This window comes from Cucumis melo, chromosome 11 (genome assembly GCF_025177605.1).
Source record: "Cucumis melo cultivar AY chromosome 11, USDA_Cmelo_AY_1.0, whole genome shotgun sequence".
NCBI classification, from domain to species: Eukaryota; Viridiplantae; Streptophyta; class Magnoliopsida; order Cucurbitales; family Cucurbitaceae; genus Cucumis; species Cucumis melo.
Window position 1 is genome coordinate 31046680 of NC_066867.1, and position 16227 is coordinate 31062906.

The 16227-nt window shown below is 32.2% G+C and overlaps 3 protein-coding genes across 6 annotated transcripts; all 3 read right to left on the bottom strand.

Annotated features, from left to right (window-relative positions):
• Positions 1-349: 349 nt before the first annotated feature.
• On the bottom strand, positions 350-4649 carry LOC103497693 (mitogen-activated protein kinase homolog MMK2). Its single transcript, XM_008459952.3, has 6 exons — positions 4118-4649; positions 2957-3086; positions 2423-2560; positions 1471-1803; positions 1129-1312; positions 350-760 (listed from the first exon to the last, which is right to left on the bottom strand). The coding sequence occupies exons 1-6, from the start codon at positions 4270-4272 to the stop codon at positions 588-590; spliced, it is 1113 nt and encodes a 370-aa protein (XP_008458174.2). The 5' UTR covers positions 4273-4649; the 3' UTR covers positions 350-587.
• Positions 4650-7832: 3183 nt separating this feature from the next.
• Positions 7833-10769, bottom strand: LOC103497694 (protein BPS1, chloroplastic). 4 transcript variants are annotated; one of them, XM_008459954.3, is made up of 2 exons: positions 10503-10769; positions 7833-9144 (listed from the first exon to the last, which is right to left on the bottom strand). In XM_008459954.3, exon 2 carries the CDS (start codon positions 9097-9099, stop codon positions 8095-8097), a length of 1005 nt encoding a protein of 334 aa, XP_008458176.1. In that variant the 5' UTR covers positions 9100-9144; positions 10503-10769; the 3' UTR covers positions 7833-8094. The 4 variants fall into 4 exon arrangements, with proteins under 4 accessions (XP_008458176.1, XP_008458178.1, XP_008458175.1 ...); XM_008459956.3 differs by having other exon boundaries at positions 10198-10543; XM_008459953.3 differs by having other exon boundaries at positions 10300-10526.
• Positions 10770-12727: 1958 nt separating this feature from the next.
• LOC103497690 (uncharacterized) lies at positions 12728-16202 on the bottom strand. Its single transcript, XM_008459950.3, has 5 exons — positions 15562-16202; positions 14360-14514; positions 14216-14282; positions 13272-13323; positions 12728-13183 (listed from the first exon to the last, which is right to left on the bottom strand). Exons 1-5 carry the CDS (start codon positions 15905-15907, stop codon positions 13084-13086), a joined length of 720 nt encoding a protein of 239 aa, XP_008458172.2. The 5' UTR covers positions 15908-16202; the 3' UTR covers positions 12728-13083.
• Positions 16203-16227: the final 25 nt, after the last annotated feature.

Genomic DNA, 16227 nt, shown 5'->3' on the forward strand with positions numbered 1-16227 from the left:
TATTTTTTTGTTTCTGAATGGCCTGCCTAATAAGCTTTTAATTTTTCACACCATTCCATTCAAATTAGTGTTTCAATCTTGACTTTTCAAAGATTTATCAAGTAATCATGTCTACATCATCTTTTAACTTTAAAAATCACTTATAAGGGATAATAATAAACAAATAAAATAGTATTAAAAAATATTAGTATAGCTGAAAACACGTAATGTATACATGGTTGCTTAAGAGATCAAAGATTTGATTCTTCGTCCTAGAAAAATTAGTATGAAATTCTTTATTTTAAGCTAAGAAACTAAGGTCATAACTTATTATATCATCAGTCATCTCTATCAAGTAGACAAACTGGCATATGATAACTGCACTAATCAAGAGAGCTTTCAAGAATGTCCAAAGACTGATTCACTTGTCTATTTTACATCCCAAAACAATGCGACAAAAGAAAGAAAATGGGAAAAGAATGGACAGCCGAAATCGCCCAATATTTTGTTACAGACTACAGACATTTACACCAAGTTGGTTTCTGGGAAACACTTCATGGATCTTGTCCTTCATCAGTTAAAGGAATACAACAACAGACACATGATCCTCAAAAAGCGGGATCGGGGTTGAACGCCAAGGATTCCCTCCATACGAGTTCCTTGATGTTTTCTTCGGTGTACGTTGGTTGCTCGAAATCAAAACTGAAAGGCCTTGGACATACTGGCTCCTCGTTGATATCATGAAGAGGTGCTAAATATGGATGGGACAACGCCTCATCAACTGCAAAGCATCAAGGTTCAATGTGATCATCCAGAAAAAGTACAAAAAAACTTTAGAATTCAAGGACAGTTACACAACCTATAGAATAAGTCTGCTCAAGCAAGGTCGTAAAAGGGAGTCTTTATATCATGAGAATATATGTAGTACCAATGTGACTATTATATGTACTACCATTTAAAACGTATATCCTCATAAAAATCTGAGGCATGGGAAACTTTCCCAAGTTATCTTATATTTAAATTATCAAAATCAAGCAGATAAAAACCAAATCTCATCTTGTTGAACAGTGTTTTAGGCTACAATTTTCCAAATATCCACTGAGCTAGAAGAGTTGGTTTAGTTATATAAGTCACTGAGTTGAACTATACCTGTAATGCGCTTAGTAGGATCAAAGACTAGCATCTTCTCAAGCAAGTCAATAGCAGCAGGAGACATGGTGGGAAATTTAGAGGAAAACTGTTGCTTGGGGAAGTGAGGAAGATGTCTAAAATATCTTTTTGGATTGTCACTTCGTAAGAATCCAAGACTCAATTCATCTGGTGACCCAATGAGCTTAACAAACCAAAAGGAAAACAGGCGTAAAGTCAGACTGGAGGAATTCTCAAGGCTGTGCCACAAAATTGATCTTTAGTTTATTGTCATTCAGTACCCGGAGATGGGAAAGAGTGATAAATACGAAAATAAGACATTTTGATAACTGGAAAACACACCTCAGTGATAAGTTTTAGCTGATGAACATAGTCTTTTCCTGGAAACAATGGTTGTCTGTGCATAATTTCGCCAAGTATACAGCCAACAGACCAAATATCTATTGCTCCAGTGTATTCTGAACAATTAAGGAGCAATTCGGGTGCACGGTACCACCGAGTAACAACATACTCGGTCATAAAATCAGTTTCAGAAGTTGTCCTTGCAAGGCCAAAGTCTCCTATTTTTAAGTCACAATTTGCATTGAGGAACAAGTTGCTTGGTTTCAAATCACGGTGTAGAACATTAGCAGAATGCACATATTTTAGCCCTCGTAACAACTGATACAGAAAGTACTGCATATCGAAAAATTGAAGTACTGATCAGATTCAAAGAAGCATCAACAAAATTATACTCTTAAATGTAGGGTAAGAATTCCAACTAAGCTCAATTCACCCCACACAAAATACAGAACTTAGGAAAAGGATAACAATCATTAATACTTTATGTAGGTGTTTCATCTTTAGTCAAGAAGTATCATATCCCACCGACGGGAAAGGGTGTAAATTTTCCATTTTTTCCTCCTACAGAAAGATTAAAAGGAAAAAGTGATGATGATAAGAACAAAACGAAGTTGAAAAAAGATTAGAACACAAGTTATGTCAATAGACCATTCAAATCGTAGGCTTTCTTCAGTTCCTCAAAGGATATTTGAAAGTCAGCTTTTGATGGAATTGGTAAGAGTTTCTAGAACTAACAGATATGCCATAATACGATTATTGGCATTGATAACTTCGATCTTGTGACGTGAAAAATTTTTCAATATGATAATAAAGCGTGAAAGAAGAAAGTGAACTGTGAAGGGAGAAAATCTTTTTGAAAGTAACATTTTTAGTTGTTGAAATTCATAAACAGTACAATGTCTAATTAAAATGTTTATAGTACTGTAATTGCAAGAAGATGAGAGATGCCAACCCGGCAATGGTCATCAGTCAATGATTGGTTGGACCGTATAATCTGATTTAGATCTGTGTCCATCAATTCATAAACAAGGTATACATCATTGAAATTCTCCCTCTGAGGAGGTCTTATAATATCTCTGAGAGCAATAATCTGCAGTTGAGAGGAAAAAAAAGTTAGCCCACGTGGTCATATAATTGAAGTAATAATATCATGTTTAGAAAAAGAACCAAATAAACAGTGGTTGTTATATTGAAATGTGAATAAAAATGTACAAAAAAATTGCTGTTTTAGTGTAGGAACTAAAAATGATAAAACTCACTGGAAATACTTGGATGTAATCGTGATCAACCAATAAATTTACAGAAATCAGAGTGAGAACTGAGAACATGAAATAGACTGCTTCAATTATTTGTTAAATCTCTTCGACTAAGGCTCATACTTTATATGGAGATGGATACCCCCCAATAGGGAGAAGACTAAGAGATATAATTATAACAAGTTAGATAATGTAAAAAAGATCTAAAATGATATAGATACTGAAATTACATTTTCATGATCCATGTGTCGAAGAAGCTTGATTTCTCGTAAGGTCCTTTTAGCATCAATTCTATTGTCAAATGCCTTGCCAACCTTCTTAATTGCAACATCTTCATTCGTTTCTGAGTTCAAAGCAGCACTGAACAGGACAAACATTAAAGACATTAGAATTACTAAAAACTCTCTAACTCAGATTGAGTAAAAGCTAAAAGCTGTTGTGGTTAAAAGTTTAAATTTACTAATTTAGTTTAAGCTTGTTGGTGTTTTCGTGATAACTAGGGGGTAATGAGTTCACACTCCTACGATGTCTCTCCCCAACTCATACCGATAGTCCACTTCTATATCCTGACGTTAATTCTTGAGTACAAAAGTGAGGAGCATGGAGAGTGTTAAAACTTCATATATATTAAAACATTAATTTACCTTTAAATTAATCAATATTGACTTAATTTTTTGGGTGATATATTGATTTAACGAAAACCTCAATGAGAAGTACATCTGAACAAGACAATGAGATACAGCAGAGCAGGAATAAACAATATACACGAAAGCAGAAGATCAAATCTCACATTGATCGTTAAAACAGAAAGCATTAATGTCTATAGTGATTGCCTAAACATGTTTAAAATTTTCTAAATTGATCTCACGATTCTTACCAAGACAGAACCTAGTAAATTGCAGAAAATAGAGAAGATGGGATGCTTGAATAATGATATAAAACAAGATAAAAGGGAGAATTAAGGAAACTATCAGAATCGGCAAAAAAAGAAAAGAAAGTTTCATCTTTTACAAATAACACCCTTTTAACTGGATCCATACCGAGATTGAACAAATATAGAGAGAAAAAAGAAGCGACTCAAAACTCAAAACAGTCTCAGAATCAGCGCAACCTACTAAACTCATAAACTCAAAAGAACAAAGGAAATCAACAAAAAAAAAATTAAATATATATCAAGAATTCTACTTAAACTTAGAACGGTCAATTTCAATCCAGCTCAATTCTCAAGCAATAGAGATCAAATCCATCATTTCAAATGAATTGGCAAATCTCTACAGAAAGAATCCAAAAGATTCATGAAAAATCTCCAGAACTCCCAAGTTTAACACAATGAAGAAGAAACGGTAACGAGCAAAAGCAAAAGGAACAGGCAGAGAAGAGAAGCTTCATACCACACAATTCCATAAGCTCCTCTCCCAACTGGCCTGATGGGTGGAGTATACTTCCTAGAAACTTCAAACAGATTCCCATACACATTGTATTGAATGTATTGACCACCATGGGTGGGCTCTCCCCTGATGTTCTGATAAAAAGAGCTGTTCTCCATTAACGCTCCCAATTGAGATTAAGGGTAAAACCCAAATAGCAAATTGGAAAAGGAAGATGACCCAATTGAGATTAAGAGTAAAAGTGAAATGGGGTGTTGGAGAAATGGGAGAATTTGAAGGGGTGGGTTGAAATTAGCAGGAAAAAGCACTATAGGGGAACAGTTTGTGTTGAAGAATTGAGATAGTTATAAGAGAGATGGTGAAAGAGAGGAAAATGGGGAGAAGTTGAAAGGAATACGGAGTTTCATTAGGAAGACTCGGAGGAGACTGGGCGGCCATCGTGTGTATTTGCTTTCTCGTTCGCACTTCCATGTACGACTTTGATCAACTCTCCTTTTTTAAATTTGAACAACACTTCGATTCCTTTTTCTTTTTCATTTTCATGATTGACTACCTGATCTCGAGTTTACTTTTTTGGATAATCATTCGATTGGAAGATTGGAATGTGATCCGGATTGATGTAAATCTAGAGTATTACATGTTTAGCTTATAACCTAAGCATGAGTTATGAATTATATATACATACATATGTCACTAGATTTTGAAATTTATGACTTTTTGATCATTGGGTTTTTAAAAGATTGGAGCAACTTATTTAATAGCTTACAAATATTTGAAATTTCTAAGATATAAATTTGATAGAACTCTAGATTTTCAATTTTTTACTTGTCTTCGTGGTATGGAAATTTAAATCTTTCACTTTTACCATTGAGTTATATCTACTTTGACTTTTCTCAATTTCATATTTAGTTTAGCTTCTCATTTTCAAGTGAGTAGAAGTAAATAATACTTGGTGATAACAATTAACACGGACTTCAACTCTAGAGGCGAAAAATTCGATCTCTAAAATTGTAAATTCAATCTCTTTATTTTTTTTACTCTATCGAGAAGAAAAAGACAGCTGAGTCAAATAATAAACCTAAACAAAATATAATTAATAATGAATGATTAATCGTGAGCGATGGTCTTTAATAAACAAAAGTTATGTAGTTATGATGTTTTGTGGTATACCATAAGATAAGAAAATTAATGTAGTCATTCAACTCATTAATGCTTAAAATGACATAGATATGTCTTAGAAAAATATGAAAAACATTCTAAAATTTTTGGAACAAAGTTATAAATTTTAATCGAAAAATTTACCCTTTTTAACATTATAGATATAATTCTCCCTTCTAAATTTTCATGGTTACACATTTAAGAAAAAGTTCATAAAAATCTATATTTTACCTAATCTTTTTAATTCAATACAAACTAAGATTCCAATATATGTATATATATATATACTTTTTAAATTTGCTTAAGTGGGATGGGACAAACGTCAAAAGTGGATGATAAAAAAGAGAAAAGGGAAACACGAATTTATATTTTATAGCATATATAATAAAGATTAAAAATGCAATTCTTTAACAATATAATAATGTTGTTAAATTATGATTATAAAAGAGAAATTAATAAGAGGAGTGGAAAAAGGTGAATGTAAATGGTTGACCAATTTTGGTGGAAACCAAATTGTAAAAATAGAAAGTTGGAATTCAACAAAAGAGTTGGAATTGTGGAAACTAATAAGGGAAGTTCGACAGAAATTTCACTTCATTTGAATGAAATTGACTCTTAAGTTATTTAATTGGGTCAAAATCAACTTTAAACTTCAATTATGAATCTTAACCCCAAAGTGAATATAATATAATATAATTATTTAAGAATTGGCATTTTTTAAAAGTTAAAATTATTAAATAAAAATGGAGAAATTTGTATATAATATATACCGGCTAATATGTTAGGGTAGAATGGAAGGTTTCGAACATTTGACATCTTAGCTAAAGGGGATATATGTTAACCAATTGACTTTAATTCGCTGTGGATTGAAAAAGTATTAATAGAATTAAGGTAAAGGTAGAATATCTATATATAACATGTCTTTGTGCTAATCTTAATGGATCGTTCTAATGTACATCTTCGAGAATGATTACATCTAAATGGGTTAGATTCTTTTTCAAAGTTCAATTAGACTAAAGGCCATATACAAAGTTATACTCTCAAAACTTAATTTAGAATCAACGTAGATAAAATTATATTAATAGATATAATCAACCATTATATGCATAAGTTGACTTTCATATAAGTGATCACGTTCATGAACCTAATTTGTCACTAATATATCTTGCTTTCATATTATGTCAAACACGCATAAAGTCTCAAAACATTATATATATATATATATATATATGATTTGGTTAGAGGATTTAATATTAAGCAAGAGATGATCATAAAAGTGATGTTCAATTAATTTGATATAACTCGTAACATCACAACTCAATCAAACTATCATCCTAACGTAAATTATATGAAAAAATAAGTATATCATAAGAAAATTATAATATAGGTTAAAATATCACTCCACTTCTTACTTTATTTGTCAACTTTAGTCTTTATACTTTCAAATCTTAAACGTCTCTCGTTAGACTATTTTCTAATATGAACATGATTGTTATAATAATCAACTTCAATAAAAATTAACTTCAAAACGAAGATGGTATGTTATTGTATAAGTTTCATTGATTTCAAATTTGAACGAAGGACGCATGTATTTTAACCTAAAATTTATTACCCACAAGTTTCATTCCTATTCCTATTATCTGTTTAGTCACAACTAAACCAAAATATGCCATCAAATCATACATTGGAAAAACCATACAAGATTAAAAAAAAAAAGAATATTAATCACAAATTCTATGGCTTTTCTCCATTATGACACCACTTGCAAAAAGACCCAAATCTTGATATGACTTTGCCCACTTGCAATTAATTTTTTTTTTTTTTTTTTTTTCATTTATTATGTTTTCTAAATAATGTTAAAGGGAAGAGTCCAATGCTCTTCCAAATTGTGGTTTTATTTGCCAACCCAACAAATGAACTATACCTACACCACACGCTTTCACAGCACGTGTGCCAACCAAAAGAAAGACTATGGAGAAGTCTTTTGTATTTATTTTATTTAAAAGATGTAATGGTTCGATAAATTCTCAAAAATACTTTCCTCTAAATAAACTTTCAAGTAAATTCAATGATCATATCAATATAGATGGGATTTCCTTAAGTACTGTGATGGTGTGCAAACATTTTGCAAAAAATTAAGGCACGTAAAATTTTGATTTCAAATATTGAAGATTATTTATTGTTATATTTTGAATAGGTTGATGGGTGTCGGTTTTAAGGTCGAAGTGGTATTAACTACTGACACGCCAATTTAAGAGAGCATTTTAGAGTTTAATGCAAATTGTGTGATACACATTTTGACAAGAATAATGAAATCTTAATTAGACATGATACCACATGTGAATTTCCATTAAACCGTAAAAATGAAACAGTTCCTCCAGATGCCATCTCTAGATCCTTCCAAAGCGCCACCATCAAAACCTGCATTGGCTTTCATTAGATATTTTCAGTTGAATATTATATAGACTACTTCAAAAACGAAAGGAAAATGGAAAGACAATGAACAATCATATTAACAAGGGCCAAACAGAAGAATATATAGAGAACAGATGCTCAAACATAGAAACAACCCCCATATTACACATTTCCATTTCAAAGTTCAAACTTACAACACCGTAATTAGCAATACAACCCAAAAGCATTTCTAAATATAACTAAACACTACATTATTACGCTACACTATGGTTAGTTAATATATTTCTGTAGTAGAAACACAAGAGACACCAACCCATCCCTGTACACAGGTTTAAGTTAAGCTCTGCCAAGATCGTCTGATTGCTTGTTTGACTTGTTCTATTCCTTGCTTCGACTCCATTTTAAGTTTAACAACCCCTAAGGTTTGATAGCAAAGCATCGCGCCCTGCCAAAACAATTTGGAAAAAGTTGTCGACTTCCTTTGTAAGCGAATGTAGATCTTCTGATAGTTTCTCTGTCTTTCCTCCCAATTCTGATATGCTGTTCTTCAGCAGTTGAGCATCTTCGACTTCTGGTTTCTCTGGGATCATTTGATGAAGTTTGCCTACACATTGATCGATAGCTTCAAGCTCCTTCAAAGGGGTGAACTTTCCACTTGTGTATATATTTCTAATTTCACTATTTACATCATTCTGCAAGGAGGAGAAAGTTTGTCCCCACAAATATGTATTGGCTATATCCAGATCAAAGAGCTTTGGGGAGCTTAAGAAGGCGGAGGCAAAGACACTGCACACAAAAACTGTCTGTACCTTCACCCCGTACAAAGCCCGCATCAGAACCTTGCCTTTGGCAGAGTTCTTAATTTTTGGAAGATCAAGTGATTCTACAAGGCTGTCTAAGATTACACAACAATTCTTAATTCTAGAACTTGTGGTGCTGATGTTCTGTCTCCATTCTTCTAAGGAAGTACGAGCTCTAGTAAGTCGTTCTGAATCAGCAGAATCCAGGTTATGGATGACGCACCGAAGCATGAGGTTGCTTTGGTTCAAGTGTGAAAGCTCTGAGCTAACAGCGTTACAGACATCAAGTAATTTCACACTGATGTCCAGATAGACATCGATCAACTTCTCATTCCAATCAGGGACAGGGAGGTCTAACTCCTTGATAAGATTTTTAACATCACTATGAGTTTCACAAAGCAATTCCATGGCTAATATCATCCACGAAAGGCTAAGAACGTCATCCTCACTAGATGGATGGAGCTTTTGTAGTCTTTCAGCAAGGCTTCTTTCAAAAGCATTCAATATATCTACAAGTTTTGAAGGCAAATTTGAACCTTTGGGAGATCTCATGCGGAAGGGATTCCCAAAGGGGAAAAACTGCCTGTTTGGCGGTTCACGTAATCGGCTCATCGTGCACTAAAGTAGTATTTATGAGATCTTGATGTTATGTAATGACTGCAGGAAAGATCAGATCATGTGGTAAGGAATAATTTCATTGAACCTGAGGTAGAATGCTTCAGGAGTAATTACACAACAGGAATTAAAACCATATTAATCAAAATATATCAAGTTTGAATCGAATTACATGCAAGTTCATTCTTCAGAATATTGTATTTCAAAAATTTATCTACAAGCAACAGCAGTAAAATCTCCATAGACAATATGCTTTAAGATACACATAAAGATTGAGAATGGTACTGTAGTCTATGCATAAGAAGTCTAAACCTTCTTGCAAGTTACCAGATCTCAAGATTTTAAATTTTCTAGCAACAGAAGAAAAAGTCAAACCAATTATTTACAGGATTTGCAGAGCATCGAACAACAAAAGACAAGAAAAATAATCAAATAATTCTCAACTAGGTCAGCAAATTAGATATGAGGGTGGTGGATACCGCTCTAAGAAACAACCAATCGCAACATACAGCATAAGTTTCAAATACAATATAGGAAAGCAACAGAGATTCTTACCATCTATAAAACTTCATAAAACATAAATCTTCAACAATAGATCTACAGATCTACAGATCGTATATCAAAACCAATATTGACCAAAATATATCAAGTTCAAATTACATGTAAGTTCATTCTTTAGAATATAGTACTTGAAAAATTCATCTACAATCAACAGCAGTAAAATCTCCATAGCCAATTTGCTTTAAAGACATACATAAAAGATTAAGAAACGGAATTGTAGTCTATGCAAAAAAGTCTAACCCTTCTAACAAGTTCCCAGATCTGAAGATTTTAGGATTTCTATCAATAGAAAAAAAAAAAAGTCAAACCAATTCTATTCAGGATTTGCAGAGCATCAAACAACAAAAGACATGAAACATAATCAAATAATTCCCAACAAGGTCAGCAAATTAGCTACAGAAAAGCAACAGAGATTCTTATCATCTAAAAATCTTCATAAAACATACATCTTCAACAACAGATCTATAGATACTATATCAAAACCAACACAAAATACAAAAACAGTAAACAAAGTCTTCAGATCTAAAATTTTACCAAGTCTTTCAAAGTCAACACTTCCATAAAGCAAGCGAATCCCATAAAGCATTAAACCTAACAATTACGATAAACCGAAAAGTATGATAAAAAATGGCTCACCTACGCGTTAGAACTACAAATTGTTAGAATCTAAAGATAAACAGCACCGGAATTCTCGACAGTCGGCACCAAATTCAACAACGAAAAGAGGGGAAAAAAAAAAGAAAAGGAAAATAGAAAAACTAAAAGAGCTAAAAAGGATCTCAACAAGCTAAGAAATGAAGCCAATGAATCAAAGATATTGAAGAGGAATGAAATTATACCGATTTTTGTTGAAGGAAGGGAACTGGAAGTATCAGCGGCGTTGAAATGTCGATATAGAAAAATCGGGATGAGGAGAGTTTGATAACGTTACTAATGGGTGGCTGAAGAGGATATGAGGTGGCGAGGCTTGATTGGGGGTTGGGAAGTGGGTGAGGGGGAGGTGGGGTTATGTTTAATGGTGATAATGGGAAAGGGTATTTTGGGAAAGTTGAAACGCGAGGGGTGTGATAATACCGTGTGAAAAGAGACGGAATATGCTAACAAGAAAACGAACAAACAAACACGGAAGCTTTATTTTTATTTATTAGGGTTTCTTTGACAATTTGATTTTGCCTAACTTTCCTAAATTACCCTTTTAGGGTTTTTTTTTTTAAATGTTTAGAGTTTAATTTAGTTGAGTGTATAATACTTTGGGGTCTTCTCGTAAATATAATAAACAACAAAAGAACAATTTTAAAAATAGAAAAAGCTACAAGTCGGAAATACCAGAACTTTCTTTCACCAGCATAGTATATTTAGTAAACGATCGTGTGGATTTGAGTATTTTTTTTTCAAGATGTTTTTGGTACACATCGTTTAGATTTGATTATAAAAAAATAAATCTTTTATATTTTGTACACAATCTTGAAAAATTGCTTAAAAAGAATGAAAAGGAAGGACAAAAGAAAATATTTAAAAAAATTGCTGAAGAAGAGAAAAAGACGATGGGGGTGGAAAAAAATTGTAAGAGAGGAAGGAGAAGAAAATGATGAAAAGGAAGTTAAAAAAATGGTGAGCTTTAGGGCTTTTTCATTGAATCGTAAATACTTTGACGGTTTGATATATTTATAAAAATTGTTAATAGAGGATGATATTATGAAATTGAAGCATCTAAAATAATTTTAAAACTACATTCACTCTTAAAATAATTTTAAAAAAGGTACAAATTGTGGGGGACAAAAAGGTAATTTGCGTATATTATTAAAAAATGTTAGGGTGAGTCTATTCAAATTGTGGTTTTTCTAATTCAAAGCTGTCGCCACCTTTGACAAATACACATTTTCCCTAAACTTTTCGAAATGGCTACATATTTTCTTTGAACTTATCAACTTTAATAATTCTACTCCTCAAGAAAATAAAAGAAAAAGACAAAAACCATTGAATAATTGAGTTTCTTCATTAAGTGGGCCATTTAGAAATATTCTTTTTAGATTGAATTTGTCTTAAAATGTCTGCATTAACTTTGGCCTTTATTTCTATTGACCCCAAACGCCAAGTGTATGGAAATGAATGGAGATAAATGAATTCAAACTTTAAACATGTGATAGTTGTTTAAAAATATTAACTATAATGATAGACTGTGATTTTTCATTTTCGGTGGCTCAATACCACGTCGATCCATTAGATGACTTCTTGAGCATTTATCTTAGGAATGAATCTAAGATTGATGTTGATTCGAAGAGACTATCTTCGATCCGAAGAAATATTGAGGTTCCAATTTTATAAAAATGTTAACAAGCTTTATTGAAAGTTAAAAAAAAAATTGTTATTTAAGAGAATTGTAACTAATTGCAAAATTAAAGAGACATCGAATATTTGCATGGAAAATAATTGTATATTGTTTATTATAAAATGTATGTCTAACAAAAAAAAATGGGTTTGAAACATCTAATCTAGAATCCTAATAATTTTGATAGAGAATAAAATATTGTTACCAAGGTATTCATATTGAGAATATCGAAGATAGTTACCTGAATGAATCTAGTAGGATTCATAAGGCGAACATATAGATCTTATTGGTGGATACATCTCAATAATCAATGATCTTGTAGCGTATTACTATAATTTATACACTCATTTCCATACCTAAATTTAGATATACATGGACAACATATGAAGAAACAAAACAGACATGTCAACAATATTTTAAAGATAGGTGTTGTCATAGTATATCGTTATTTAAGTGGAAGGATATCAACAAATTTGTTGAACTATCACAAATATATCTAAAAACAATATATCAATGATAAATCATAGATTTTAGAAAGAAAAAGAAGTAAAGTTACTATCTTTATTGGTTACTTGATGCATAGATATTTTGGCAATACTTTGCAAAAAGTTGTGATGTTCTTTGATGACTTGCGTAACTATAATATTAGATAGAATGAAGACCATAAAACTATAAAAGAAAAGAAAAACTTGAGCCAAGCTAAGGTAACTAATTAAAAAAAAAAAAATTCAAAAGTTTGAGGTTTCGAAGAAACTTTATGGAAATGGGAAAATGAAGTTCCCCTAATGAATTTTCGAACCTTTCGAAATCTCGAAATTTCATTCGAAACTCTAGACTAATAACATCTCCACCTTTCATGGCTCACCCTCATATTCTTAGTCAACTAATAACAAATCTCCATTCTTCCATGTTCTATCTGTACAATCTCTTCTATAAAACTCAAGAAAAAGAAAAACTCTATTACATATAATTTCATCATATTACCCCACAAAATATATTTTCCAAATCTATAAAATCTACATGAAACTGATTTTAAGTCCATACTCCGAATAGGTTTTTGTTCTAATCAGTGTTCTTATCATAATGAAAAGTCAGGTACCACCTGCTTTCTTAAACCACAACCAATCTCGAGTTGGTCTCAAAATTTGTTTCAGTAAAGCCATTTTAGGAACATTCCAGTGTTCTACATGCCTGAAATTTTTCCACAAGAAGAATTGGAACGAAAAGGAGATTTTATCAAAAGAAGATTCACAAACAAAAGGGTTTAGAGTGTTCTTACCTGCATACTTTGCCAGATCTTGCATCAAAGTAATAGTCTGTATATCCAGTTGCTGCAATATTTTTTTCTTGTCATATTGTTTAGAATCCAGCCAAGAAGATGTTTGAACTTTGATAATATCTCTATGGAAATTTACTATAAACTTATCTCAATCACAAGTTTTCAGGGCACTGGTGAGTTGCGAGTATTGTGTGACTTTTTAGCAGTGAAAAGTGCTTTATTAAACGAAATCTAAAATCTTCATACTAAAAAGTGATTTTGTAAATTCCAGAAATACTTTTAAGTACTTGCACTTAAAAGTCAAAAGTGAACATGAGATGGTTTTTGGAGTAGTGTTTCTAAGTGAAATACCTTTTCCAATAAGTGTGTTTAGAATAAGACATGGTTGGATGGGATGTTATGAACTTGTTTAAAGTGATTTTGGAATGGTTGAAATCATTTTTATAATGTTTAGTATCACTCTAAAACATGTCTTTGATAATTCAAAATTACTTCCAAAGGTATAAAATCACTCTAAAACATACTTTTTAGCAATTTTAATGATGTAAAAATAACATATAAAAGTGTCTAACCAAACATCCAATTGATTTTGAATTATTAAAAACCATGTTTTAGAGTCATTTCGAAAATGCAAAAGTGACTTTAACCATTTCAAAATCACTCTCAAACATACTCTTAAACTACACGAAAGCTTTGAAACGTCCGTTTAATCTGTCAAAAATACTTTCTATTATAATTTCAAAAGTCATTACAAAACTTCGTAGAAGAAAACTTAATTACACTCACATTGTTTTTCTAAATTTGTGAGTAATTGTGCCAATTTGAGCATAGCTCAACTAATCACACAAGACAACCTACCCGGTTAATTAAGTTTTTCACTACAAGAAACACCTTTCAAAGAAATTTTCCCAAACTCTCTAATGCAAAGCACAGATTAAATGTACCAGATAGAATTGGTCTCCAAGGAAACGACAAGATACAACTGAACTTCCAATGTCCAATGCCCTTATCCTGTATTCAGACCAAACAACAAACAATTCAACATAACCTAAGTAAACAAAAACAATAGCACTATAGAGTAAACTTACCTCAAAATCCTCCCATTTGGTAAGTTTCATGTTTGACTTATCCACAAGAGATCCGAAATTTGTACAGTTTCTTTTAAATCGGCGAAGCCCTTTGAAAGAACCAGCCGGATCAGCAAATTCACATTGCTCTTCATAAGCTTCAAGAGTGAGGTTCCCTATGATCGTAACCATTCACCGAATACAACTAATAAACAAAAGTTGCAAAAACTGACGCAAGTTCTGCAATTAAACACCAAAAGCTAATATAAATCTAACACTTCTTAAGACCAAATCGCCCCAAGCTTAAAATCGATCAGTTGACACTTTTTAAAGTTTAAGCACTAAATAGACGTAAATGTCTAAACTTGTAATTTAACCAATATATAAATATAACCACATCGGTCTTTAAACTTTCATAGTTCCACCTAATATCTACCTACACTATAATCGATCAATATTGTTCCTTGTATGCCCATGTTAGAAAGTTAATATACATACTTGAGTTCATGTTATTCGTCTATTACACAATTAATGACAAAACAATATTGGAACAAAAATAATTATTTAGGTTTATTACGAAATAATAATAATTAAGAAAAATAAAAAATTGTATAGAGAAGTAGAACAAGGAATACAGACGTTAGAGTTTAAAAAATCTAAAGAGCTTTTTGAGGCATTGTCCCCAAATTTCCTGTACTTGTTTGTCCGTAGCGCCACTTAATGATTGGATTTGAAGATGAAATTACCACTATAAGGAAAGAACTACATGCTTGCTCAACTATGTTCACTATAAAAAAATTGAATTTGGTCTCTATAGTATTACACGTTTCACTATAGTTCCTATAAGTAAAAATTTTTAGTTTCTATTGGAGTAATTATATAATTGACTTGAGCGTATCCGAGTTTGTGAGTATTTAGTTTACATTTCTAAAGTGTTTAACTTTGGAAATAAGTCATTTTAGAAAAAATTGAAGGGTTTAAAAAAAAACAAAAGAAGCAACATTGTTAACAACAAATTAAAGAAGTTTGATGATCACTCCAACTCCACACAAGTGTTTTTGATTTCCCATTTCCAAACTTTAACAACTTCTCCAAACGAGCGAACTCTTAAGTAATAACTGACTAAAAACAATTTGAATTGGACAAAACAATCTTCATTTCAAAAGAATGTCAGAACTCAAAAATTTCCAGATTAAAGAAAAAAAAAAAAAAGAATACCGAACCTGTGACAAAGTAGGACCGCCGAAAATCCTCCTTAATCGTTTCAACGATAAGCGGGCGAGGAATTGCACCGGACACATCTGTAGTGAGCTCCTGAGCCCTAACGGGAGTTTGAACATCCGACGGCGGGCGGAGAAATGAAGCGGCGATCCCCAAGAGCTCGGAGCCATACCAAGCGACCTTCAGCACCGCATTCTCGGGCTTGGGTTCTTGATTGTTGGGGGAATCGGTAGTGGGATTGTTCCCCCGGCAGTGGATTCTGCAGATCCTGAGAGAGGGATTAGGTCGAATGGAGTAGAGAGAGGTTTGGAGGGATGAATGTAGTTGAAAAGAGACGATGGTGGCCATTGGAATTTAGAAACATGGAGTCGCCGAGAAAGATGGTTTTGGGTGTTGAAATGACTTTGGAGCTTTGGCGCGCCTAAACGAATGGCAGCCACCACAAACGGTAAAATATCTAACTTATTCTTTGTTTCCCTTTCATAATATATATATATATATATATATATATATACTTCCTTTTAAAATATTAAATTTATAAACATTTATCTCCAAACCAGGATCTCAAATTTTTTTTTTTTCGAATTTGTACTGAAAAAATGTGTAATTCATTTCATGTGAAGTCTATGTGTGTTTGTTATGAATTCACATCTATATTGTCCACCTCA